Below are 27,780 nucleotides of genomic sequence, written 5' to 3'. Positions count from 1 at the left end.
CATGATCATTGCAACTCCATGAGTTGAGATCTTGCATGGAGCCCCAGGCCGAGGGAGATTGACAGTTCTTTTGTGTTTCTTCCATTTGCGAATAATCGCACCAAATGTTGTCACCTTCTCACCAAGCTGCTTGGCGATGGTCTTGTAGCCCATTCCAGCCTTGTGTAGGTCTACAATCTTGTCCCTGACATCCTTGGAGAGCTCTTTGGTCTTGGCCATGGTGGAGAGTTTGGAATCTGATTGATTGCTTCTGTGGACATGTGTCTTTTATACAGGTAACAAACTGAGATTAGGAGCACTCCCTTTAAGAGTGTGCTCCTAATCTCAGCTCGATACATGTATAAAAGACACCTGGGAGCCAGAAATCTTTCTGATTGAGAGGGGGGTCAAGTACTTATTTCCCTCATTAAAATGCAAATCAATTTATACAATTTTTGACATGCGTTTTTCTGGATTGTTTTGTTGTTATTCTGTCTCTCACTGTTCAAATAAACCTACCATTAAAATTATAAACTGATAATTTCTTTGTCAGTGGGCAAACATACAAAATCAGCAGTGGATCAAATACTTTTTTCCCTCACTGTATATATATATATATATATATATATATACTGCTCAAAAAATAAAGGGAACACTTAAACAACACATCCTAGATCTGAATGAAAGAAATAACTTTATTAAATACTTTTTTCTTTACATAGTTGAATGTGCTGACAACAAAATCACACAAAAATAATCAATGGAAATCCAATTTATTTATTTATATATATATATATATATATATATATATATATATATATATATATATATATATATATATATATATATATATATATGTAATAATGACAATTACAACAATACTAAATGAACAATTAACACTTATTTTAACTTAAAATATAACACATAAATAACATCTATTTAGTCTCAAATAAATAATGAAACATGCTCAATTTGGTTTAAATAATGCAAAAACAGTGTTGGAGAAGAAAGTAAAAGTGTAATATGCGCCATGTAAAAAAGCTAACGTTTAAGCTCCTTGCTCAGAACATGAGAACATATGAAAGCTGGTGGTTCAATATTCCCAGTTCTTCTATTCCCAGTTAAGAAGTTTTAGGTTGTAGTTATAGGAATTATGACGCGTCGACTATTTATCTCTATACCATTTGCATTTCATATACCTTTGACTATTGGATGTTCTAATAGTCACTTTCGTATTGCCAGCCTAATTTCAGGAGTTGATAGGCTTGAAGTCATAAACAGCGCTGTGAAGCAAGCATTGCTAAGAGCTGCTGGCAAACGTAGTAAAGTTTGAATGAATGCTTACGAGCCTGCTGTCGCCTACCACTGCTCAGTCAGACTGCTCTATCAAATCATAGACTTAATTATGATATAATAAACACAGAAATACGAGCCGTTGGCCATTATTATGGTCAAATATGGAAACAATCATTTCGAAAACAAAATGTTTATTCTTTCAGTGAAATACGGAACCGTTCCGTATTTTATCGAATGGGCGGCAACCCTAAGTCTAAATATTGCTGTTACATTGCACAACCTTCAATGTTATGTCATAATTATGTTAATTTCTGGCAAATTAATTCACAATGAGCCAGGAAGCCCAAACTGTTGCATATACCTGTCACGCCCTGACCATAGAGAGCCCTTGGTTCTCTATGGTGTCGTAGGTCAGGGCTCGACTAGGGGGTGTTCTAGTCTTTTCATTTCTATGTTGGTGCTCTTGGTATGGTTCCCAATTAGAGGCAGCTGATGTCCGTTGTCTCTAATTGGAGATCATACTTAAGTTCTCCATTGTTCCCACCTGGGTTGTGGGATATTGTTTGTGTATGTGCTTGTTGCACTACGTTACTTCACGTTTCGTTGCTTGTTTATTGTTTTTGTTGAGAAGTTTCACTTTTAATAAAGATGTGGAACTCAACACACGCTGCGCCTTGGTCTGCTCCTTTAAACGTACGTGACAGAATATCCCACCACAAAAGGACCAAGCAGCGTGCCATGGAGGATAAGGTGAGTTGGACCTGGGAGGAGATCATGAGTGGATGCGAGACCCTTCCTTGGCGGGAGTCGCAGAGGACTCAGGAAGGACAGCGACAACGCCGGGGACGGCGGCCACAGAAACCCCAAGGGGTGGTCGGCCGAGCCAAGGAGAGAGCCAGAGCCCGCCTGGGAGTCGATGGAGCAGTGTGAGGAGGGATATCGGAGAATGAGGTTGGCTACGAGTATGCTGCAGCGCAGGCGTTTTGAGGAGCGTGTTTTCAGTCCGGTGCCACCTGTGCCGGCTCCACGCACCAGGCCTCCAGTGCGCCTACCCAGTCCGGTACGTCCTGTGCTGGCTCCCCGCACTTGCCCTGAAGTGCGTGTCACCAGTCCGGTGCCACCTGTGCCGGCTCCACGCATCAGGTCTCCAGTGTGCCTCCCCAGTCCGGTACGTCCTGTGCCAGCTCCCCGCACTCGCCCTGAAGTGTGTGTCACCAGTCCGGTGCAACCTGTGCCGTCTCCACGCACCAGGCCTCCAGTGCGCCTCCCCAGTCCGGTACATCCTGTACCAGCTCTCCGCACTCACCCTGAAGTGCGTGTCAACAGTCCGGTGCCACCTGTACCGGCTCCATGCACTAGGCCTCCAGTGCGCCTCTCCAGCCCGGAGCGTCCTGTGCCGGCTCCACGCACTCGACCTGAGGAGCGTGTCATCAGTCCGGTGCAACCTGCGCCGATGCCCAGTCCAGACATGGTGTCCAGTCCCATTCCCTGGCAGGAGCCTTCCTCTGCGCCGGTGCCCAGTCCAGGAACGTCGGCCAACCCAGCTCCATGGCCGGAGCCTTCCTCTGCGCCGGTGCCCAGTCCAGGCACGGCGTTCAGCCCAGCGCCATGGCCAGATCCGGGGTCTGGGCGGGGGCGACGACCCGCACCGGAGCCGCCACCAACACTAGTCACCCCCCTACCCTCCCCATTTGGTTTCAGGTTTTGCGGCCGGAGTCCGCACCTTTGGGGGGGGGTACTGTCACGCCCTGACCATAGAGAGCCCTTCATGGCGTGACTAGGGGGTGTTCTAGTCTTTTCATTTCTATGTCGGTGCTCTTGGTATGGCTCCCAATTAGAGGCAGCTGATGTTCGTTGTCTCTAATTGGGGATCATACTTAAGTTCTCCATTGTTCCCACCTGGGTTGTGGGATATTGTTTGTATGTGCTTATTGCACTATGTTACTTCACGTTTCGTTGCTTGTTTATTGTTTTTTGTTGAGAAGTTTCACTTTTAATAAAGATGTGGAACTCAACACACGCTGCGCCTTGGTCCGCTCCTTTAAACGTTCGTGACAATACCCTGACTCTGTGTGCAATGAACGCAAGAGAAGTGACACAATTTTCCTAGTTAATATTGCCTGCTAACATGAATTTATTTTAACTAAATATGCAGGTTAAAAAAAATATACTTCTGTGTATTGATTTTAAGAAAGGCATTGATGTTTATGGTTAGGTACATTCGTACAATTAGTAGTACCAAAAGCTTACCTTGACTTGGAAGACTTCCAGTGTTGTGTTGGAAAGTCATAGCCAGCTAGCTAACATAGCATCCCTCTGTTTGAGCAGGGTGTTTCAGTAGGCTAAACTAGCTAGCTGTATTTGCTAGCTATGTAAGTGAAACTGAAAGTTTTGGAAGAAATTAATTTGTTCAAAACTGTTCAACTACTCACCATATTTTATACACTGCAGTCCTAGCTAGCTGTAGCTTATGCTTTTAGTACTAGATTAATTCTCTGATCTTTTAATTGGGTGGACAACATGTCTGTTCATGCTGCAAAACGTCCTCCGGAAGTTGTCATAATTAATGTGTAAGTCTATGGAAGGGGGTGAGAACCATGAGCCTCCTAGGTTTTGTATTGAAGTCAATGTACACAGAGGAGGATGGAAGCTAGCTGTCCTCGGACTACACCATGGTGCTACCCTATAGAGTGCTGTTGAGGCTACTGTTGACCTTCTTTGCAAAATAGTGTGTTATTTATTTTTTACTTTTACCCCTTTTTCTCCCCAATTAGTAGTTACAGTCTTGTCCCATCACTGCAAATCCGACCTTCACTGGGGAGAGGTGAAGGTCGAGAGCCATGCGTCCTCCAAAACATTACCCTGCCAAGCCGCACTGCTTGTTCACACACTGCTCGCTTAACCCGGAATCCAGCTGCACCAATGTGTCAAGCTGTCGACCGAAGTCACCTTGCAGGTGCCTGGCCAGCCACAAGGAGTCGCTAGAGCACGATTGGACAAGGTAATCCCAGCCGGCCAAACTCTGCCCTAATCTAGGCGGCGCTGGGCCAATTGTGCACCGCCTCATGGGTCTCCCAGTCACGACACAGCCTGGGATCGAACCCAGGTCTGTAGTGATGCCTCAAGCAGTGTGATGCAGTGCCTTAGACCACTGCGCCACTGGGGAGGCCAAAAATAGTGTTTTAATAAATTATTTGGTTGCGTTATTCTATTTAATATTTAACATAGTTTTATCTAAAAAGGATAACTTTTTAAATGTTTTACAATTTACATTTTTATGAAATTCACTGAGGAGGATAGTCCTCCCCTTCCTCCTCTGAGGAGCCTCCACTGACTGGGATGTGAACATTAAGCTACTGTTAGGATTAGGGTTGAACATAAGGCTAGGGTCAGGCCTACACTCTTAGAAAAAAGAGTTCCAAAAGGAACTTCGGCTGTCCCCATAGGAGAATCATTTTCGATTCCAGGTAAAACATGTTTTGGTTCCAAGTAGAACAACTTTAGCTTCCATGCAGAACCCTCTGTGGAAAGGGTTCTACATGGAACCCAAAACGGTTCTACTTAGAAACAAAAGGGTTCTACCTAAAACCATCAAGGGTTCTTCAAAGGGTTCTCCTATGGGGACCGCCAAATAACCCTTTTAGGTTCTAGATAGCACCTTTTTTTCTAAGTGTGTAGCATAACCCTAACCCTAATCTTGGCATAAGCCAAATATGGCTCCTCCACCTTTGAATTCCCATTCAACCCCTGGTGATATCCAAAATGAGAGACATGACGCTATTATCACCAAGAGCAGAGATGGCACAAGGCAACAACACAAGGTAAACAACAAGCTGTCAACACATAGACATATTTGCATGCAATGCTTCCACTAGATTCCTGCTCAAGAATATTGACAAGACATTGCAATGTCAAAGGTGATTATTTCAAAACGTGAAAAATAAGGCTTTTATTGAATCTCACAAATTTGCACAAATTTCAGCCTCTGAGGCATCAGCCTAATTCGAACTTGTTGTTACACAATCCACTAAACTCAGGTGATTATGCAGGTGATTATGTTGCACAGCATTCAATAGTCTACTGTGAAGTGATTAAAGCTTGTCTCTCCTGGACTGGTGATAATCAATCTAATCTTCATACATTGACTATTTATCCAACCAGAACATTTACTGCATATGCAGAAAATTAATAAGAACTGGAAATTGATAAATAAAATGGATAGTGGCATGATACGCACAGAATAGGGAGAACAACAAGGTGTGTGTAAAATTTCCTTTGAGATTATCAGGAAAGGTTATGGATGAATGTGATTTGCAAGCAACTTTTTATTGGTTTGTGTTGCACTGCATTAGCAAAACAGAGATCTCACAGGCATGCAATATTGTCTTTGTGAATTAAACAGTTTCCTCTGGGCAAGCAGATTTGAACAATTTGTCCAGTTCCCGTTGTGACTTAGGGTCTTATAAATGTTTATGAGGCTCAGAAGCTCTGCAGTTCACAGCACATTATAAGAAATAATATTGTTAGCAATCAGTTTCAGTATCTCTTATTCATCATGCACCCTGATAGCCGTTTAAGGCCATGGAGTTTAAGGCAGGAAACAAATATGCTCATAATAAACAGGAATAGAGGGAAGGCAATTTTCAAGTCAATAATCTAGTAATATAGCAATCATGCGGCTTTCAGCACACTTTGCCCTATGATTCTCAACATGAACACATTCCAAGCTTACTGAGCAGAGAGGAGCAGCATATAACTATCAATATATTCTGCCCATTACTTTCTATTCTTCATGAAACAAAGGACCTTTGGAAATTCAATTTCAATAAAGTGTCCCATATTTGCAAGGGAAAGAGGTTCCAAGGAGATGAAACCACTGGGCAGGCAGAATGTTATGAGAACATCAGACCAGATGGGCTATTTTCAGTTGTAAGGGCCAGACATAAAAAGGCAAAGCGTGAAATCACTGACCATACCTGGAATAAGGTGCAAGTAAAACAATTATAATAACACACAATCTGGACATTCCATTTTCTGATCTGTACAGTAGTACGGGTACAATGGAAGCCTATAGAGAAATCTGGAATAGATAATCATTTAGTTTTTTGTTGGTTTTAATATTGCATTTAATATTATACATGTGTGACTGTCACTAAAACAAATAGTTCTACTTTAATTCATCACTGCCTAAAAAGGTTGTCACACTCAAACGACATTTGCATCTGCCAGTCTCAAACGACAACATTGTGATAGTCCAACGGACAGTAATGCACGCTAGTCACAACCAAATACCTAGTTAGTTGTGCAAGTTTCCATGGAAATCTGGGACTTTCACTCCCAAAACAAATTAGTTCACGCCTCCTCGTGGCAATGTTTACACGGTGATTGGTTCTAAAGACAACGTGCAACGCAAAATCATTGCCCGATTGGCTAGTCTCACTGTTGGAGCTTGAACTGACAGGATGTGCAGGTGCAGAAGCGGGAGATGGGGGCTTCCAGGCGGGTAACGTTAGAATGTGGTGACAGCGGATAAAAACGGAACACAATAAGTTTACCACTGCGTTTATAATGCAAAGTAGAAGGGAGACTTTCACTTGCTGAACGACAAGAGGTTGATTAAATCTGTGCAAGGCGCCTCATAAAGCCACTTGGCATATCCGAAACCGAATGAAATGATAAGCAGCTGGAGTGCAACAGGTACATTATTATGAAGACAACACAACTAACTATGTTGATGTTAGCTAGCCAGCTAACGAAATTAGCCAAATAATTATATAGCTAGAAGCTAACGTCACCTATTTGGCTGTCAACGTTAGGCGACCTCGTAGTCGTTCAAGAAGTTGATAGTGCCCGTGGGTTTATAGCCATATCCTGGAAAACACTTTTGTCACTGTTTGTCAAAGTAGCTAGCTGGGTTGCTGCTACTATCTATCCATCTCACTCAGGAGATCTAGCTGAGGCTCGTGATGCATAACACTGCCACAAAGATTTGTAATGAAGGTTGTGCCTCATATAGGTGCGTGCTTTTTGCGGTTTGTGAAGTTAGCTAGTTCTAAATGTAATTTAAATGCATTAGCCTGATTTGTTAATTAACAAAACATTTTATACAAACTTGTGGCTAAACCTCCCGTTAAAGGGATATTTTATATCTTTCTCACTCTCTTGCTCTCTTGCTTTTGCTCTCCATCTCGATCTAGGGTTGGTTCAATCTAATCCAGAATATGACTTGGTCAGAAGTGAGATAAGGAAGATTGAGGCTGGTGTTGTGTAAACATCAATATGAATTAAATGGACAGCACCGCCTCTATCAAGATCATCCTCCAGGTCAAGGCTACTCAGCAGCAAGATATGATTTATTCTCATTTCTTTTTTCATTACTTATTTTCCTTTCCATGATTTCAGAAGATTTTGATGCAGCTCACTCACACATACCCACAAATAGAGTTGTTTTGGGCATTTTCATTTGTTCTTTTCCCCAAATCTCACCTGCTCCTTTGTGCACTTTATCTGCCATTGTTATAATTTATTAGTTGTCGGAGTGAAATGTGTTTTATAGGCCGCTCCTCAAAGAGAGACTATGCTGCTATGCTCCCTAGATTAATTACTGCTGTTAGAGAGAATATAACAAGGCATTGTGGTCTGAAGCAAGGGACTCTGGGTAAGTTTTGCAGCACATAATTAAAAATGATGAAGTGAAAAACAAGGGCTTTACGCACTTGAGGATTCAGGTATGTTATTAAAGCCATTTATTGTGTGGGCTGCTGCACTTCTGGACAGTCACAGTCCCTATGAGAGTAGCTGACGAGCATCAGTGGCCAGCTCAGACACTGATGCCCTCACTGAAATCCCATCCCTGTTTTTTTACGGCATCTCTCTCAACATGGTACTTTAGGCAATGTCACAATTTTCTGTTTTAGTTAAAGGTTTGTCATTGTGTCCATGCATCAGTTGTGTTGATGGTAATATGTGTTTATTTGTGTTGATAGATTACCAGTCAGAAACTCCTGCTGGAATTCCGGACACTTTACCATGACGCCTTTGACACATTGACCAATCAGATGACAGCCAGGAGGAGGCTCTTTAGGTAAACTGGTAATGGTGGTGATGCTCCTTGGATGTTTGGATGTGCTGGGGCAAGTGTGTTATTTCCACTAATGAACCGATCTTGCAATGTGATGCATATGTGTGAGAATAAGATAGAAAATGGTTAGGCCTACGTTATGATGCAGACACTTAGTGACAGGCCTTTTATGGCAACTGTAACTGCTGGCCCTGCATGTGAAGTCTGAGGAGGGACAACAGACTGGGCCTGACAAGGGCAGGGAGGAAACTTGGTGTTTTAGAGACTTATAATGCTATTAGCCTAGTGCATGGCTGCTAAAAGGTATAGTGCCATAATGAAAGCATGACAGGTTGATCAATGTTGTTAAGAGAATTACTGTCTTTACATCAAAAAGCTTTTTGGGTTATTTTTTAACTATCCCATTAAGTGGCCTTTATTGAATATCTTTACATCTCGGGAAAATGTACCTTTTAGCCGATGCTCATCAGTAAAAGTGGAATAAAATATTTGTTATGACGTAAAAAGTAATTTCCCTACCTGTGCATGCTCTTAGTCCTTGTAAGTCTATTACTAATTCATTTTTCTTCTCCTAACATTTAAAGATTTTTCATATTCATCTCCACTAAAGAATGATGAAAGTGATGAGGATGAGCCAATTCCGCTGCTCTCTCTCTCACTCTGCATGTCATGTCAGTGGCTATGGGATGGGGTTGGCTGTGTGGGTGGGGGGGTGGCTGCACACCTTGAGGACTGGGCTTGATGACGGCTGATGAAAGTTTTAGTAAGCCAAGCCTGTCTCTTTGACGCTAATCACCAGAGGAAAGCTCCTTCTCTCAGAAGTATCCTCTCCATGGTCGAAGCAATGGCGGAGTTTGGAAACAACACAGCCTCTCATTTTAACTGCATTTATTCTGTGTTTGGGGAAATCCTGTTTGATTCACACGGCCTCTGACAGCCTCTGCTCTGGAAACACAAAACAAGCCTTTTAGAACTCTCTTGTCAAGGATTCAAAGAAGGACTAGTACAGTATATCAACATCTCTATTGCCTATCCTATAATAGTGTTGTTTTGAAAGCAGTGAGCTAAGAGTTTAATTAGATTACATAGCATACACTATCTAATTTACTTGATAATTACCATCAGAGGGGTATGTCAAACTCATTTAGGTATTTACAAAATGATCTCTATCCAGTTCTGTAAGTTCAAAAATGTTTCACTTATTCTGTAGTACGTACAGTGCATTCGGAAAGTATTCTTGACTTTTTCCACATTTTGTTACGTTACAGCCTTATTCTAAAATTGATTTAATATTTTTTTCCCTCATCAATCTACACACAATACCCTATAATGACAAAGTGAAAACAGGTTTATAGACATTAATGCACATTTATTAAAAATAAAAAACACAAAAACCTTATTTACGTAAGTATTCAGAGCCTTCGCTATGAGTCTTGAAATTGAGCTCAGGTGCATTCTGTTTCCATTGATCATCCTTGAGATGTTTCTACAACTTGATTGGAGTTCACTTGTGGTAAATTCAATTGATTGGACATGATTTGGAAAGGCACACACCTGTCTATATAAGGTCCCACAGTTGACAGTGCATGTCAGAGCAAAAACCAAGCCATTAGGTCGAAGGAATTGTCTGTAGAGCTCAGAGACAGTGTCGAGGCACAGATCTGGGAAGGCTACTAAAACATTTCTGCGGCATTGAAGGTCCCCAAGGACACAGTGGTCTCCATCATTCTTAAATGGAAGATGTTTGGAACCACCAAGACTCTTCCTAGAGCTGGCCGCCCGGCCAAACCTTCCAGAAGGACAACCATCTCTGCAGCACTCCACCAATCAGGCCTTTATGCTAGAGTGGCCAGACAGAAGCCACTCCTCAGTAAAAGGCACATGACAGCATGCTTGGAGTTTGCCAAAAGGCACCTAAAGGACTCGCACACCATGAGAAACAAGATTCTCTGGTCTGATGAAACCAATATTGAACTCTTTGGCCTGAATGCCAAGTGTCACGTCTGGAGGAAACCTGGCACCATCCCTACGGTGAAGCATGGTGGTGGCAGCATCATGCTGTGGGGATGTTTTTCAGCGGCAGGGACTGGTAGACTAGTCAGGATTGAGGGAAAGATGAACGGAGAAAAGTACAGAGAGAACCTTGAAAACCTGCTCAGGACCTCAGACAGGACAACGACCCTAAGCACACAGCCAAGACAACGCAGGAGTGGCTTCGGGAGAAGTCTCTGCATGTCCTTGTGTGGCCCAACCAGAGCCTGGACTTGAACCCAATCGAACATCTCTGGAGAGACCTGAAAATAACTGCAGCGGCGCTCTCCATCCAACCTGACAGAACTTGAGAGGATCTGCAGAGAGGAATGGGAGAAAATCCCCAAATACAGGTGTACCAAACTTGTATCGTCATACCCAAGAAGACTCAAGGGTGTAATCGCTGCCAAAGGTGCTTAAACAAATTACTGAGTAAAGGGTATGAGTACTTATGTAAATTTGATATTTCCATAAAAAAATGTTTTCATTAATAACCTGTTTTTGCTTTGTCGTTATGGGGTATTGTGTGTAGATTGATGAGGGAAAAAAACGATTTAATCCATTTTAGAATAAGGCTGTAATATTTCTAAAATGTGGAAAAAGTCAACGGGTCTGAATACTTTCTGAATGCTCTGTAAGCGTAGAGTAGACCCATGGGCTGTAAGGACCGTGATTGATGGCATGTAGTCTGTCCCCTGCTCTCTGCCTCAGTACCAGTATGTGTGTGGAGGTGTCTCTTGGACCCCATATCTCCTCTCAGTCCCTGGTCCCAGTGGGCCATTTATCTGGCCATATTGAGAAGCCCCAACAGCCCTGAGTGGACCCAGTTTAATGCTATTCTGTTGTTTCCTAGTGACCATTTTAGCCACCATTTAGTGGTCCAGTGGTCCAGTGGTAAACAGTGGTCCATATTGTAAAAAAGATCTCCTCCTCCCCCTTTCTTACCACAAAGACCTCAGCTACCATTCTTTTATAGAGTAACATCTCTTAACCTGACAGAGACTGAAGAGTCAAGCTGCTCCCAAGTGCATTGTGGGTATACAAGCATGTTGGCGATATGAGGTTTCTCTTTGACCAATAGAAGGACAAGCCCAGGCTTGATCAATGTATTCTAACACTCCAAACCTCACAGCTAGTCCTAATCTGTATCTGCAGGGAATAACAGATAGAAGCTATGTGAGGTCTTTGGCTTTACTGGACATTGTGTGATGTGACTTCTTCCACATTTAAGAAAATACATTATTTATTACTATATCTCACAAGTGCAGTTATGATCCAGTAGTGTTGAGTGATGCCATCCCTTCAATATCTTCTCAAGGAAGATGGTGGCTTGGAGAGGGAGTGTGTAAGTGAAAGTGGTCATCCCCCTCTTCAAAGGGGGGAGACACTCTAGACCCAAACTGTTACAGACCTATATCTATCCTACCCTGCCTTTCAAAGGTCTTCGAAAGCCAAGTTAACAAACAGATCACCGACCATTTTGAATCCCACTGTACCTTCTCCGCTATGCAATCTAGGGTCCGAGCTGGTCATGGGTGCACCTCAGCCACGCTCAAGGTCCTAAACGATATAACCGCCATTGATAAAAGAAAATACTGTGCAGCCGTATTCATCGACCTGGCCAAGGCTTTCGACTCTGTCAATCACCGCATTCTTATCGGCAGACTCAACAACCTTGGTTTCTCAAATGACTGCCTCACCTGGTTCACCGACTACTTCTCAGACAGAGTTCAGTGTCAAATTGGAGGTCCTGTTGTCCGGACCTCTGGCAGTCTCTATGGGGGTGCCACAGGGTTCAATTCTCGGGCCTACTCTTTTCTCTGTGTATATCAATGAAGTTGCTCTTGCTGCTGGTGATTCTCTGATCCACCTCTACGCAGACGACACCATTCTGTATACTTCTGGCCCTTCTTTGGACACTGTGTTAATTAACAAACCTCCAGATGAGCTTCAATGCTATACAACTCTCCTTCCGTGGCCTCCAATGCAAGTAAAACTAAATGCATGCTCTTCAACCGATCACTGCCCGCACCTGCCCGCCCGTCTAGCATCACTAGTCTGGACGGTTCTGACTTAGAATATGTGGACAACTACAAATACCTAGGTGTCTGGTTAGACTGTAAACTCTCCTTCCAGACTTACATTAAGCATCTCCAATCCAAAATTAAATCTAGAATCGGCTTCCTATTTTGCAACAAAGCATCCACTTTTGCTGCCAAACATACGCTCGTAAAACGGACTATCCTACCGATCCTAGCCTCCAACACTCTACTCAGCAAATTGGATGCAGTCTATCACAGTGCCATCTGTTTTGTCACCAAAGCCCCATATACTACCCACCACTGCGACCTGTAAAGTCGTGGCCAAAAGTTTTGAGAATGACAGAAATATTAATTTTCACAAATTCTGCTGCCTCAGTTGTATGATGGCAATTTGCATATACTCCAGAATGTTATGAAGAGCGATCAGATGAATTGCAATTAATTGCAAAGTCCCTCAGTGCCATGCAAATGAACTGAATCCCCATAAAACATTTCCACTGCATTTCAGCCCTGCCACAAAAGGACCAGCTGACATCAGGTCAGTGATTCTCTCGTTAACCCAGGTGTGAGTGTTGACGAGGACAAGGCTGGAGATCACTCTGTCATGCTGATTGAGTTCAAATAACAGACTGGAAGCTTCAAAAGGAGGGTGGTGCTTGGAATAATTGTTCTTCCTCTGTCAACCATGGTTACCTGCAAGGAAACATGTGCCATCATCATTGCTTTGCACAAAAAGGGCTTCACAGGCAAGGATATTGCTGCCAGTAAGATTGCACCTAAAACCAGCATTTATCGGATCATCAAGAACTTCAAGGAGAGTGGTTCAAATGTTGTGAAAAAGGCTTCAGGGCACCCAAGAAAGTCCAGCAAGCGCCAGGACTGTCTCCTAAAGTTGATTCAGCTGCGGGATTGGGGCACCACCAGTACAGAGCTTGCTCAGGAATGGCAGCAGGCAGGTGTGAGTGCATCTGCACACACAGTGAGGTGAAGACTTTTGGAGGATGGCCTGGTGTCAAGAAGGGCAGCAAAGAAGCCACTTCTCTCCAGGAAAAACATCAGGGATAGACTGATATTCTGCAGATATATTCCGATTGTTTGGGGCATCCGGAAAAAAGCTTGTTCGGAGAAGACAAGGTGAGCGCTACCAGCATTCCTGTGTCATGCCAACAGTAAAGCATCCTGAGACCATTCATGTGTGGGGTTGCCTCTCAGCCAAGGGAGTGGGCTCACTCACAATTTTGCCTAAGAACACAGCCATGAATAAAGAATGGTACCAACACATCCTCTGAGAGCAACTTCTCCCAACCATCCAGGAACAGTTTGGTGATGAACAATGCCTTTTCCAGCATGATGGAGCACCTTGCCATAAGGCAAAAGTGATAACTAAGTGTCTCGGGGAACAAAACATCGATATTTTGGGTCCATGGCCAGGAAACTCCTCAGACCTTAATCCCATTGAGAACTTGTGGTCAATCCTCAAGAGGCGGGTGGACAAACAAAAACCCACAAATTCTGACAAACTCCAAGCATTGATAATGCAAGAATGGGCTTCCATCAGTCAGGATGTGGCCCAGAAATTAATTGACAGCATGCCAGGGCGGTTTGCAGAGGTCTTGAAAAGAAGGGTCAACACTGCAAATGTTGACCCTTTGCCTCAACTTCATGTAATTGTCAATAAAAGCCTTTGACACTTATGAAATGCTTGTAATTATACTTCAGTATTCCATAGTAACATCTGACAAAAATATCTAAAGACACTTCCAGTTCTCTGCTGGCAATGACTGGAACGAATTGCAAAAATCACTAAAGCTGGTGACTCATATCTCCCTCACTAACTTTAAGCATCAGCTGTCAGAGCAGCTTACAGATCATTGCACCTGTACATAGCCCATCTGTAAATAACACATCCAACTACCTCATCCCCATATTGTTATTTATTATTTCTGCTCCTTTGCACCCCAGTATCTCCAGTATCTCCTTTGCACCCCAGTATCTCTACTTGCACATTCATCTTCTGCACATCTATCACTCAAGTGTTTAATTGCTAAATTGTAATTATTTCGCCACTATAGCCTATTTATTTCCTTACCTCCCTAATCTTACTTCATTTACACACACTGTATATAGACTTTTCTATTGTGTTATTAACTATACGTTTGTGTAACTCTGTGTTGTTTGTGTCGCACTGCTTTGCTTTATCTTGGCCAGGTCACAGTTGTAAATGAGAACTTGTTCTCAACTGGCCTACCTGGTTAAATAAAGGTGAAATATATATATTTTTTAAAAGCCTTGAAAAGACTGCTTTAGCAAAGGCCGCACTCTCTGGCAAAATCTACAGATACCTTATTCCTTCAGTGTCAATGTAATGGTGTATTAATGTTTCTTAAAGCAATTATGTATAGATTATACTGTACATTTGGAACTTGTAGTCCACCGTTTAGGTGGACACACACACACACACACACACACACACACACACACACACACACACACACACACACACACACACACACACACACACACACACACACACACACACACACACACACACACACACACACACAACAAAGTATTACACTGCATTACTTTAAATACTGTGTGTGTGTGTGTGTGTGTGTGTGTGTGTGTGTGTGTGTGTGTGTGTGTGTGTGTGTGTGTGTGTGTGTGTGTGTGTGTGTGTGTGTGTGTGTGTGTGTGTGTGTGTCCTTAGGAGACAGAGGAGATGTTGAGAGAAGGGTGCGATAAAGAACTGTCTGTTTGTGGTGGGCTGATGTGGCAGACGGCGTGCGTTGGGTGATACTTGATCTGATGTTAATGTGCTGCCGTGTGTGAGGGAGGGAGTGAGTGTTTGACTGAGTGGAGAGAGGGAGAGAGGGGAGATGGGCAGATAATCCCGTCTGCCTGATGAGATTGAAGGCTGGGATTGATTGATCGCCTAATCATAGGAGGAAATGGGCCTGAAAATGAATGGGACTCTGCCCTTGGCTTGCTGTGGAGCTGGGCGGCTGGGTTGCAGGGGATGTTAGCTGCAGCAAGACATGGCCTTAATGTGCAAGGGAGCTGATTTCATTTGTGTCTGATATACAGTTATACGATCCTGGCTAAATGATCAAATAAAAAAAGGAAGAGGGGGAACATGGAAGGGGTGTAAATCAAGCTTTATTGCTGGAATATTACTTTTTCATGCCGTCTGAAATGGATGCTTTGAGAAAGGTGAAAGAATAAAAATCCAATATGAATTTGAATGTGGTGAGGCTGTGTGGTGGCCGAGATAGCCAGCCGCTGTCCTGGATGCAGCTGGGTGGCTGGCTATTGGTGTTATTGGATTATTATTTGTGTCATTATGAAGTTTGCATTATCTTCCTCATGGCCAGGATATTTGTTTTATAAAATTGCTCACAGCTGAGAGGCAGGATTATATACCTAAAAGATAGTATTCTGTGTTCTCTCTTTCCCACTTTCTCTCTCTCTCTCTCTCTCTCTCTCTCTCTCTCTTTCTTATTTTCTCCCCCTCTTTCTCATCCCTCCTGCCCTACCTTTCCTCACACTCTCCCTTCTCCCCCCTGCCAGACGTTTCCTAACTCGCTCCCCCTCTCCATCCTCTTTTCTCTCTCACCTGCTCATTCTTTCAAACTGAGGGCAGAATTACTTAACAGAAAGGGGAACCTTTGATGTTGGCAGGACCCATGTTGGTACTCTCAAGGAACCTAATGCTGCTCCTCTCATTTATTAGTCACAGTAAGGACTCCCACATGCGTCTTTGGGGCTAGAGAATTAGCCCAGTGTTTGAAGGGGGAGGGCCTTTCCATGTACGGCCCCCAGTTCACTGGGTGTGTGCTGCCAGTGCCCATCACCATGGGCTGATTGAGCTGGTGGGCTGGGCTTTGCATCAGGGCAGCATCAAACCCACCTGTTTGTGTTCTGTTTAAGTGAGGCGGGGCACTTGTCACTTCCACTTCACCTCCATCTCCACTCCTCTAAAAGAGGCTTTGAAAAGCAAATACCCTTCAGTCTGATGGAGCATTTATCTCCATTTCTACCTGATGGCCGACAGAGCCGTAATAATTCCTATGTGTCCATCCCGCACTAAATTATAATCTGGGTCCAAACTGTCTGGGCTGTTCTGCAGATAGTCGGCATGTTCCTGCATAGGAATTAGTGTCAGAGCATCCATGTGTCTGGGCTGTGAAGATGCCATGCTAGATCAGAGGTGACATATGGCTAATAGTACCCCTGGTGTTAGCAAAGCTCTAATATGGGGGGGGTTTGGATGTCATGTGACAGGTTTTGCCTGAACTCCCCTGCATGTCCTGCTTGATGACCAGAGGGGCTGGCTGTCAGAGAGGGGATGGGGGCGGGACAGGAAAGGACACAACAGCAAGCGAGAAGAGTTGTTTCTGTCTCCCTCAAATACCTACCTGACTTACCTACCTGACTTACCTACCTGACGTACCTACCTGATGCCTACCACTTTCAAACTTTCTCTGACCATCACTGCTTCCTTTGCTGTATTCATACAAAGTGGTGTTTGAGAATGTGCTGTGTTTTTCTGAATGGATTTGTTTTAATCCCAACTGGTCACTCAGTCCTCCCTCCATAACAGTGGTGGGTTGCAGCAATCCATTTCAGTGTTGATATTCCAATAAACACCTAACAAAGGTCATGTCTGCTGTGCCCCTCCTCTCTGTCTCCCTCTAGAGCAAGGTGGGCATGCTGCAGTCGTTTGTGCGGGACCTAAGTGAGCAGAATGAGGTTCTGATCCAGGCGCTGGAGGCTGAGGAGGCGGAGGACCGGGTGGTGGAGGGGAGAACAGTCAGCCTTCACAAAGAGCAGGAGGTGAGTGATCAATGGCATTGATCAGCTAGTCAATCCAGAAGTCTATATCCCTCTCTGTTTACACCCTCAGTGCGCTGCTGTGTTAAACTGAGCGTGCTCTAAGCAGCCACCCCAGGGACCCTCTAAAAGCCCGCCTCACACCCGCCATTGATTGACATGTCGATTAGCCTGGAAGCTGTTGACAGTGGGCTTGTTAGCCATCTTAAGCATTAATGATGATGGGGAGGGGTGGCCGCTAAATTCAGGGTTACACTCTGACTATGGGGAAAGTCACATTCACATTCATAACTGTATAGACAGCTGACTGTGTGTGTGTTATGGATTGTCAAGGCTCATAGAATAAGCCTGGAGCTCGGCCGTCAGTGGGCTTGCAGGTGAGTTCAGAACAAGGTAGGGGGAAACAGCCTCATCTGAGTCTTTCACTGGGAACAGCTAATCAATTTAAGATTGATTTACTCTCAGGCCCATGTATTGTTGAACTTGTTCCTGCACTGAACGATTGTTGAGATTTCCCCCTAATGTTATTAACTGGGCTTTTCATGCAAAATCAGCCGTATTCACTGTAGCTGGGCCTCAGGGTCGACACTGGAGCTGCTAACCACATGGTCTTCATTACAGATGAAATTGTCATGGAGGCATCTGTATCACAGCTTATTAATCAGGTTTCATGCCTCAAAAACCTTTGGTTTGAGCACCTTCGCTTTTCTCCCATGAACAGTATAATGAGAGAGGCAATTTGGGTGAACAGAAAGTTGCTTTTGTAGAAATTGGTATCCCCTCCATTTCCCTGTAGACTCTATCCTGCGCTCTAAAGTAAGCTGACAGTAATTGAGTAACGGTGAATTATGAACTAAGACAATAAGAAAAAAGGATAAATGTGTTTGCATTGGATTGTTAAAATAAGCCCAGGCAGAGTTTGGGAAAGGGTGTTGGCCAAGTCAACGTTCCCTTTGTCTCTCAGTGTAGCTGACTGCCCCAGACCTTTCAGTCATTTCATCTTCACAGGAATGGAATGTGGTTGACCTTCAACAGGCAGCATTAATTATGAAACCCAAAACGAATCAGTCTGCTCATTCATTATAGCAGCCCACTGAAGATAAGCGCGTAGAGCCGACATACACTGTTGTATATTATTTGAACATGCTGGAAAGAAACTCAATGCCATTACACAATACTGAATGTAGCACGTACTGTGTTTGCCTGTTGGGTTTGAATTGGCAGTGCTTTCTAAAGCTAGAGCTTAATTGGTGCCAGGTTGTTCTTGGCATTGGAATGTTTTTTGTTGTTGTGCAGTTAGTCAACATTTTTCATGAATGTGGATGTCATTTTGACTGGTTTTGAAGTGTGGAATGCATGTATTGTGGTCCTCCTTTGTGAATCACTCACAGATCGGTGTGTGTGTGTGTGTGTGTGTTGAAGTTAATCGTATGAAGTGTGTGCAGACACCACCACCACAAGCCCCAGCCCCAGCCCCAACCTCAAACCTGTTTCCTCTTTTATGCGTCATTTACGGCCTGTAAACAGTTTGTTTAAAGCAGTTTATAGATGATTTCTAAGAGTTCCCCCAGCTCCCCCAAATGTGTGTGGAGTTAAACAAACTCTTACCTTAATAGACAGCCAGTAATGGGGCTGCTAGGTGTCTAGGACCAGGCTGTGGGCTTGGGGGAGAGCTGGCTGACGGAAGTGGTTTGAGGTACGGTTAGAGCTCGTGCCACAACAAAGCCACTAACACTCCCCAAGCACAGAATAATTTTAACTGATGAGTTCATCTGTTTTCACTGTGTTGTTTTGTCTCTGCCTTCAGTCTCCTTTCTCTGCTACCAGATAAAACCTAGCCTGTCTTGGTCAGCGCATTAAAAGTTGTGGCGCCTCTTTACAAGATTGGCTTTAATCTTTTGCCTCTTCCTTGTCACCTCGAAACGTGTGGAGCCTGATATGATAATGATGTGGACCTGTCCAGGGTATTAGAGTTAAGCTGGCTGATTAGGCTGCCCATCGATCAGTCTATCACTCAGCACTCCGCTCCATGCTGGCCAGACCAGGGCAGCTGGCAGGGAAGAAACACACTGCTACTCTGAAGGACAGGGGCCACACACACACACACGTACACGCAAATAAAAAAAACAGTATTTTTTTCATGGAGATGGACAGCCTTGAAGTTGCAACCTTTTTTTTTGCTTTTATGCTAGAAGAATAATATGCTTGTGGCAATCTTTCAAATCTATTGAAAGCTCAAACATAGATAACAAAATTGTAATACAATGTAGGTACAGAGTACAGTGTCCTGTGGCCTTTGTGTCTCATATGCTTTTTCACATTTAAAGGTATGCTGGTACAGTATACATCCATTAAAAAGGGTTTGTTATTGTCTTTGAGAGTAGTGTAAGTTTTAACACTGGAGACATTGACCCTTCTTGCATTTATCCCTCATAATGGGTTTTCAGTTGCACATAGATTTGAGTTTCTTCCATCTCAAACTCTTCAAGGCAAGAGGCTAGTGTTGCCCGCATACCAAAACTTTAGTACTTTTTCAATACTAGATCATGAAAAATGGTGTTGTTACTTTCGGTACTTCTGTCAAAATGTGTCTCACAGATCAACTATCAGCGGCAGCCAATATCCCCTTATAGCGGGAGATGTGCACCCCGCCGTGCCTGTTCCGCTTAGCCTGCACTGGCAGTCTGAGCTGCATCATGTTAGGTCCCCACTCATGCTGCACAGAAGTTAACACTTGAATAATGTGATAAAGCATGTAGAAATTGTTCATTACTGTTCTCAAAACAATGTCCAAACAGGCTAGAACACTTTACAATGCAAGAAGGTACCGGTAGCTTCCAGCTTTGTAGGCTAGCTTTCCTTACTAGCTAACAACTAAAGCTAACATCAATTCACTACCCTAGTACTTTGTTTGTGATAATATGCGAATCACAACGCAAAATATGCTGATTTCAAAACTGATTGCCACTAAAAACTTTATTCATTCACTTATTCGGTCTCTCACGTCTCTTGCAAGGATTATCTATTGCCTTTTGGCTCATGAATAAATGAGGTAATTACTGGTTAAAGAGACAGCGCACATTTTTATAAAATAATCAACTTCTATGCAAGTGTTGTTAAGTACAAAACAATAAGATTGTCTGTAGCCCCATGAAATTTGCGAAAACAAGTGCAATAACTCAATGCATGCACACACTCCTGTTGAATATGAATTCACCTATATTGTGGATAAGCCTAGGCTACATCTTGATTTACCCAGTTTATTCCTAGAGATTTACCATTCAAATAAATGATTACCATTATGTTATGTAGTTAGATTGCTAAAAACTCATATTGATTCTATAATTGATTCATTAATGCATACATGGCTGTAATGTAATGATATTGAACTCAAAAGATGCCCAACGATTGAACCGAGTAGTAGCTGAGTTAATCTGTCTGGATCAAGTTCTGTGGCTAATATGCCTTCTTTTTGTGCCGTGTTATCGTCTTGGTATCGTTTTGGTATGGAGTATTGTTATACTAAACCTGGTAACGGTATCTAAGTCAATTCTGGTATCGTGATAACACTACAATGGGCTTTACAACAATGGTGTGAGTAGACAATGCAGAGAGCTGATGGAGAATGGAGAAAATTGTGCTGTTTTAATTTGTTCTGCCAGCACAAATGCATGAATGGAATTAACCTTATTTAAATTTAGCCTTGACTCCCAATGTGTGAGTCAATTATACAGCACATTAGGTAATGTAGACAATATATTTTCTCCACACCTTGTTGTTCTGTAGGATCTGTAAAGCCAAGGCCTGCTTTGTATCCTGTAATGATGGGGGAAAAAATCTACACAGTTGCATATCGGGATATTATTTTTGACGATATATTGTATAGTTTTGACAGTATCGCAGTATTATATTTGTTTTCAGCATTTTTTTCTTATGTCTCTCCTTTCCCTCTGCAGCTGCAGGTGAGCAATATGTTTGGAACATCTAATCGCAATAAAATCACAGTATCGAATTGCAATACATATCGAATTGTGAGAATCGCAGTACATATTGTATCGGCACCTAAGTATCGTGATAATGTCGTATCGTGAGGTCCCTGGCAATTCCCAGCCCTAGTATCCCGAGAAGTTTGGTTCACTGGTTCACCTTCATGAGTGTTTCTTCTGTTTCTCACCTCTCTGTCAGAAATGAATGGATTGTGGCTGATGTTACAAAGATAGCAACAATGGAGAGAAAGCACTATGGGGGCAAAAGGAGAGAAAAACTAGAGAAATTATTCAGGAGTGATACATACCTTGTCCTCCCTAACCTTTTGGAGAGAAAAACACTTAGACTTTAACCTCAAAGAAAAGGTTTTATGCGTGGAAACAAAGGTGTGTGCATAGCTGCCAGGAGTGGCTGAGGGTGAGAGGCAATGAAAGGTAGTGTGAGGGAGAGAGGAGCAGGGGGATGAGGATGAGGTGGAAGGGAAGGAGAAAAGAAGCAGAGAGAGAGAAGGGGGAGGAAGGGAAGGAGAGAGAGAGAGAGAAGGGGGAGGAAGGGAAAGAGAGAGAGAGAGAAGGGGGAGGAAGGGAAGGAGAGAGAAAGAGAGAAGGGGGAGGAAGGGAAGGAGAGAGAGAGAGAGAGAGAAGGGGAGGAAGGGAAAGAGAGAGAGAGAGAGAGAAGGGGGAGGAAGGAGAGAGAGAAGGGGGAGGAAGGGAAGGAGAGAGAGAGAAGGGGGAGGAAGGAGAGAGAAGGGGGAGGAAGGGAAGGAGAGAGAGAGAAGGGGAAGGAAGGGAAGGAGAGAGAGAGAGAAGGAGAGAGAGAGAGAGAGAGAGAGAGAGAGAGAGAGAGAGAGAGAGAGAGAGAGAGAGAGAGAGAGAGAGAGAGAGAGAGAGAGAGAGAGAGAGAGAGAGAGAGAGAGAGAGAGAGAGAGAGAGAGAGAGAGAGAGAGAGAGAGAGAGAGAGAGAGAGAGAGGCTTTCAATCCAGGAACAGAGTCATTACGGTTCACAGCTGAAGAAAAGGCCAATTAAAGTTGAGTGTAGGCCTACGTCTGGAGAAAAGCAGCGTTTGCAGGCCTTTTATCGGACCAGTGGGATCTCTTCCCAGTACACCTTGGGAATCATATCAACTGCCTGCCTGCCTTCCTGCCTGCCAACAATCCCAGTATCAGTCAGTATGGACAAGATGTTTTTACATCAACTGAACTACATGAGTGAATTTTTACCGTAGCTTAAGGCAATGGTGCTTCAATACAGCACCATTAAACTAGCATAGTGCAGCTTATTTTAAATATTTAGACATTGTTTATCTTTTATGGTGACATTAGGTTGTCAGTTGTTGTTTACCTTTCTTTGCTTTATCATTCTCGTTTTTATGGAGTAACACAAAGAGGTGTTGTCACAATGTAAATGTACTGGACATTAGGGCTGGGAGTTGTAATGCTACTGTAATGTTATTGGTTAGATGTTACTCATCTGTTCATCTATCTTACCGTACAGTAATGGCTGCTGTGGACTACTGCCTGTGGATGTTAGAGAACCTGCAGGCCCAGCCTAGTCTTCCTAATCAGCCCTGATAACAGAGAGAGAGCGTGAATAACCCAGGGCTCAGGAGAGCCACAGTGACAAAAAGCGATTGTAAAACAAAGTGAACAGAGTAAACACTGCCAGAGTACCAGCAGGCTATGTTTACTGAAACCCCTGAGCATCTATTCATCTGTTCATCCCAAACTCTCTCCTCTCCTCCTGGGCTTCAGCACAACTGGACCCAGCTGCTCCCCATCTGTGTGTAGCCCAGCCTAGTCCAGCCCTGCCCAGCACCTGCTGACTGACTGACTGACTGACCACAGGGCTGGGTGGGGCGGGTGAAGCAGGGTTGAGGGAGATCACTTTCGTTTATTCAGATGTGTTCATCTGATTCATCATACAGCACTTAGAATCCCCCAGAACTAGAGCATATTCATTCTGTTGAGGTAAACAGGATGTTGAGTTGTCCCTCACACGCTCTCTGTATTAATTCAACACACAGATGGATGTTGCAGCTAATTGGAGTAAAATGGGGCTTTGTGAGGGATAAAGTAGGATTTCCATAGGCTGTGATAGGTCTTGTCTGTGAAGAGCAGTTAAACTATGCGAGGTGGAGAGAGGTCAAGTAGCATGGGTGTTTATATCTTATGTTTGTGTTGTTCTAAGACAAGGTGTTTGGGTATTTTATAAGTTATTGTAAGCAGCATGGAACATGAAGAGGCATTGGCACTGTCTACTACTCTCCATTTTGTGTGTGTTTGTTTTGTGTGTGTGTGTGTTATGGATTGGTTGTGTGTGTGTGTGTGTGTGTGTGTGTGTGTGTGTGTGTGTGTGTGTGTGTGTGTGTGTGTGTGTGTGTGTGTGTGTGTGTGTGTGTGTGTGTGTGTGTGTGTGTGTGTGTGTGTGTGTGTGTGGATTATAGCAGCAGTAAGCCCTACAGTGTCTCCTCTCAGGCCCAGCAGTTGTACCTGTGTGACAGGAAAAGCAGTCAGGTTGGTCCTCTTCCAACCAGCAGACCACCTGTGTTCAACACCCACGTACAAACGCATACACGCACAAGGTATAACCAAATGTCATCATAATAGAGAAGCCATACCTTGGCTTGGGCCTCTTTCCCATTTATTTTAGCCATATTAGTCTTCATTTAGTTTCACTCTCATTCCATATGGAGAATATTCTGCTCTTGTTCACAGGAGCACTGAGTTTTTGTAGACTACCCTGGGTATAAACGCATAGATTATCTTTTGAAAGGTAATTAGACTTTCTCACTAAGTAGACTTGGAGACGTTTTCAGACCTCTGCTCCGCCTATCAAAGAACACAGCAATCTACATTACACAGCATTTTGCACGTCCAAGGAGATTTGTAAGACATTTTACATCTCAGGTCTCTCCCTACGTAGTGAAAGAGGCTGTTAATGGGCTTCGTAGTGTTGTCATATTGTGCAACCATGTTGGTCAAATTCTTGGACTACAGCTATATAGGTTTGTAAACACCAGTGATACACTATATATACAAAAGTATGTGGACACCCCTTCAAATTAGTGGATTAGGCTATTTCAGCCACACCTGTTGCTGACGGGGGAATAAAATTGAGCACACAGTCATGCAATCTCCGTAGGCAAACATTGGCAGTAGAATGTCCTTACTGATGAGCTCAGTGACTTTCAACGTGGCACCATCATAGAATGCCACCTTTCCAACAAGTCAGTTCATCAACTTTCTGACCTGCCAGAGCTGCCCCGGTCAACTGTAAGTGCTGTTATTGTGAAGTGGAAATGTCTAGGAGCAACAACGGCTCAGCCGCGAAGTCGTAGGCCACACAAACTCACAGAACGGGACCGCCGAGGGCTGAAGCGCGCAGCGAGTACAAATCGTCTGTCCTCGGTTAGAAAACTCACTACCAAGTTCCAAACTGCCTCTGGAAGCAACGTTAGCACAATAACTGTTCGTCAGGAGCTTAATGAAATGGGTTTCCATGGCCGAGCAGTCTCACACAAGCCTAAAATCACCATGCGCAATGCCAAGCATCGGCTGGAGTGGTGTAAAGCTCGTCGCCTTTGGACTCTGGAGCAGTGGAAATGTTTTCTCTGGAGTAATGAATCCCGTTTACCAATCTGGCAGCCCGACGGACGAATCTGGGTTTGGCGGATGCCAGGAGAGCGCTACCTACCTGAATCAATAGTGTCAACTGTAAGGTTTGGTGGAGGAGGAATAACGGTCTGGGACGTTTTTTCATGGTTTGGGCTAAGCGCCTTAGGTCCAGTGACGGGACATCTTAACGCTACAGCATACAATGGCATTCTAGACGATTCTGTGCCCAACATCAGTGCCCGACCTCACTAATGCTCCTTTGGTTGAATGGAAGCAAGTCCCCGCAGCAATGTTCCAACATCTAGTAGAAAGCCTTCCCAGAAGAGTGGAGGCTGTTATAGTAGCAAAGGGGTGGACCAACTCCATATTAATGCCCATGATTTTGGAATGAGATGTTCGACGAGCAGGTGTCCACATACATTTGGTCATGTAGTCCAGTGGTTCCCAAAGTTTTTATAGTCCCGTACCCCTACAAACAATTCAACCTCCAGCTGTGTACCCCCTCTAGCACCAGGGTTAGCGCACTCTCAAGTGTTGTTTTTTGCCATCATTTTAAGCCTGCCACATACACACTATACGATACATTTATTAAACATAAGAATGAGTGTGAGTTTTTGTCCCAATCCGGCTCGTGGGAAGTGACAAAGAGCTCTTATATGACCAGGGCACAAATAATAATATAATAATAATCAATCATTTATCTCTTTATTTAACCATCTTACATATAAAACCTTATTTGTTCATCGAAAATTGTGAATAACTCACCACAGGTTAATGAGAAGGGTGTGCTTGAAAGGATGCACATAACTCTGCGATGTTGGGTTGTATTGGAGAAAGTCTCAGTCTTAAATCATTTTCCACACAGTCTGTGCCTGTATTTGGTTTTCATGCTAGTGAGGGCTCTCTCACATAGGTACGTGGTTGCAAGGGCATCAGTGTCTTAACAGCGCGATTTGCCAAGGCAGGATACTCTGAGTGCAGCCCAATCCAGAAATCTGGTAGTGGCTTCTGATTAAATTACATTTTCACAGAACCGCTTGTTGCAATTTCGATGAGGCTCTCTTGTTCAGATATCGGTAAGTGGACTGGAGGCAGGGCATGAAAGGGATAACAAATCCAGTTGTTTGTGTCATCAGTTTTGGGAAAGTACCTGCGTAAATTGCGCACCCAACTCACTCAGGTGCTTCGCTATATCACATTTGACATTGTCCGTAAGCTTGAGTTGGAAGACCATTACATTGGGATCTTTGTTGTATTGCATCATGTTTAGAGGTAGCAAAAAGTGATAAGGCATTCCTTTTCTATTCACTGTAACCCTTGTGGCCTCACAGGTCCAACCCTGCTTATCCTCCTAGACACTCTGAGGCCTGGAGAGAAGCTCTGCCTCTGCCCACCGGTCATAACAGACCAGGGTTTAAAGAGAACCAAATAAATAGATAAAGATGGAGTGTAAATTACACCTGGTTTCAGTGGGCTGCCTTGGAGGATAGAGCTGAACGAGCCTGCTGAGGTAAAAGGAGCTGGCTGTGTTTCTCTACAAGCAGAGAGAAGGAAGGCCTCTTGAGCACTATGAATAATGAAACAGTTGACTGCTCTGTACAGATTTCACATGTCATAAAAATGGCTTTTTAGTTGCTGTTAGACCTCTTACTTGTCTGCTAGGCTTACACAGGTTTGGGCGTTTGTGAGGGGCTCACAGGGAACGCTCCCTCATGCCTCATAGACAGCTTTCCAGTAACCGAAGGAAACTGGGTCTTGTATGGGACGAGATGGAGGGCTAAGGCCTGTTAGGACACCCACAGATAGCTAAGACAGACGGCGGCCATCTTTGAGTCTACTGTAAGAATGACATTTCAGTGTATGAATGTGTTTTACTGTGTATTGCTAAAGCATATGTGCTGCGGTAAGTTTCAGAAGTCGGGGGCTATGGATGGTTTTGTTGGTTTGACTAATTCTGTTTCAGTTTTGTGGTGGTGGGTTGCGGTAGGCCTCTGTCTCCCTGTCAGAATCATATCAGATTAGCTCATGCTCCAGTTGTCACCCACACACATTCAAGATGGAGGGAAAGGTGAAATGGCTGAATAATTTATGTATGAATCTCCACACAGTGGATTGAGTAGTGTGTTATTATTCCACAGAGGTTCCTCTCAGACACCGAGCAGTTTACCCATCTGTAATATCAACATGGGTTTGGAAGGAACTCACCCTGTCTCATACTGTGCACACTGACACTACATATCACCAATGCTGATTGATAGCTTTCTCTCTCTCTCTCTCTCTCTCTCTCTCTGTCTCTCTCTCTCCTGCTTTGCTGCCTCTCCCTTTTTTGTTCCGTTCTCCATTTCTCTTGTTCTCTCTTTCTTTCTCTCTGAAGCCTGAGCTGATATCCTCCTTTGAAAAGGTAATGATCCTGGTGTGTTGAGATTATGTATGTGCGCTGCACAATGTAATGGCCTGGCTTTTTATTGCCTGCCGCATACTAATCCCACAACTGAAGGAATGAGATGACACCTGCAGGGAGCTGTGTGTGAGCCGCAGCCCCACATGAAAGAGCGGTCATTAAAAATGATCAAAGAAATTACTGCACTCTGCCGCACAACACTGCTCTCACGCCTGGCTAGGTGTACATCCCTGTGCCTGTCTGTACACACACACACACACCAATTACTATCTTTGTCTGATGGATCTTTTCCATGTGATCTCTGTGGAAATGTCCTCACTCTAAGTTGCCCTAGGCATTCTACAGACTCTGATACACCCACACTTGCATATAGGAGGAAATGGTGGACATGCATATGCTCAAGAGTTTTTTTCCATACCTCCACCACAGATTATTCATGACACATAACTTCAACAGTTTCCCAATTTAATATTTATTAGCGCTTTTCTTTATCAAGTAGTGTAACGAGTGTCGTA

The 27,780-nt window shown here is 43.7% G+C and overlaps 1 protein-coding gene across 7 annotated transcripts in view; it reads left to right on the top strand.

Moving 5' to 3' along the window:
- Positions 1-6,660: 6,660 nt before the first annotated feature.
- The window catches only part of LOC106587320 (involucrin), a 129,419-nt gene continuing 108,299 nt past the window's right edge, over positions 6,661-27,780 (top strand). For 2 of the 7 annotated variants that reach the window (XM_045709051.1, XM_045709047.1), the window contains exons 1-3: positions 6,668-6,972; positions 7,473-8,359; positions 17,128-17,265. In XM_045709051.1, the coding sequence (XP_045565007.1) occupies positions 17,140-17,265 (126 nt within the window). In that variant the 5' untranslated portion in view covers positions 6,668-6,972; positions 7,473-8,359; positions 17,128-17,139. Of the gene's footprint in view, positions 6,973-7,472; positions 8,360-17,127; positions 17,266-27,780 lie in introns of all 7 variants that reach the window. The other 5 variants (XM_045709046.1, XM_045709048.1, XM_045709045.1 and 2 more) reach the window with 5 other exon arrangements.

The sequence above is a fragment of the Salmo salar genome, chromosome ssa26, assembly GCF_905237065.1.
Source record: "Salmo salar chromosome ssa26, Ssal_v3.1, whole genome shotgun sequence".
Taxonomy (NCBI): Eukaryota; Metazoa; Chordata; class Actinopteri; order Salmoniformes; family Salmonidae; genus Salmo; species Salmo salar.
This window is presented reverse-complemented; position numbering and strand designations above follow the sequence as displayed.